We start from the raw sequence: 1,115 nt of genomic DNA on the forward strand, positions 1-1,115 counted from the left end.
AACAGCAATAAAAACAATAATATTGTTAAGCTAGATCTAGATACATACTCAGTGTTCTGATTGTAAATCAATGGAATTCTGATGCATGCTCTTAGGTTATGATACTTATAACAAGATGGTTAAGACGGAATAAGTTCGGTGGATGATGGTCGGAATGACCTTCTGTACCTTTCTATGTTACAGATCAGAAGCCAAGGTCTTTTATTTTTTACTTATATTTTTATTTGAGGGAACAAGAGATGTTTATTGCCAGGTGTTTATGTTACAGGTGTTGAAAAAGTATCTGACTGGCGGCACGTGTGGTTATGACAAAGACGGGTCCCCTGTGCGAGTGGAGCTCTACGGCCATCTGGACATGAAAGGGTTAATGTACTCAGCCCGCAAGGCTGATATGGAAAGGGTTAAACTGAAGCAGTGCGAGGCTCACGTGCGGGACTGGGCGGTCATGTCGAAAAAGGTGAGCTAAAACGTCTGCTACTGCTGCTGCTGCTGCTGCTGTTGTTGATGTTACTGTTGTTGCTGTTTCTGCAGCTGCTGCTGCTGCTGTTGTTGCTGCTTGTGTTGTTGCTGCTGATATTGTTGTTGCTGTTGTTGCTGCTGTGCTGCTGCCTTTTATGGTGATAATGACGATAATGATGATGCTTGTTAGTTGTTCTTTGTTGCTGTCGGGGAAACCAAAGAGACGAATTAATACTTTGCCTTTTTCATCTGAATATTTCGATTCCGGTTATTTACATTATTTCCCAGACATCTATTATGATTGTACATTGAATAGGGCGAACAACGAGTATTGTGCTGCTGCTTTTGTTGTTGTCATTGTTGATGTTGATGCTGCTGCTGCTGCTGATAATGATGATGATGATAATGATGATGATGGTGGTGATGGCCATGATGATCCTCTTCCTATTTTAATCCTCCTCCTTACCCTTCCCTTCTCCTTCAATCTCCTCACCTTCCTTCCTTTTTCTTTTACAACTCTTTTTCCTCTTTCTCTTCTTCCTCTACCACCTTCCACCTCCTCCTGCTCCTTCTACACAGCCTCCTCCTTCTTTTTTTCCTGTTCTTGTTCTCCTCCTCCTCTTCCTGCTCCTCCTCCTCCTCCTCCTCCTCCTCCT

The 1,115-nt window shown here is 43.0% G+C and overlaps 1 protein-coding gene across 1 annotated transcript in view; it reads left to right on the top strand.

The window, feature by feature from the left end:
- Nucleotides 1-268: 268 nt before the first annotated feature.
- Nucleotides 269-1,115, top strand: part of LOC101864628 (retinal-binding protein) — a gene marked incomplete at both ends in the record, with an annotated part of 11,249 nt that continues 10,402 nt past the window's right edge. The window contains 1 exon segment of the mRNA XM_013083747.2: nt 269-457. Within this exon segment, the coding sequence (XP_012939201.2) occupies nt 269-457 (189 nt within the window).

This window comes from Aplysia californica, unplaced genomic scaffold, assembly GCF_000002075.1.
Source record: "Aplysia californica isolate F4 #8 unplaced genomic scaffold, AplCal3.0 scaffold00252, whole genome shotgun sequence".
NCBI classification, from domain to species: domain Eukaryota; kingdom Metazoa; phylum Mollusca; class Gastropoda; order Aplysiida; family Aplysiidae; genus Aplysia; species Aplysia californica.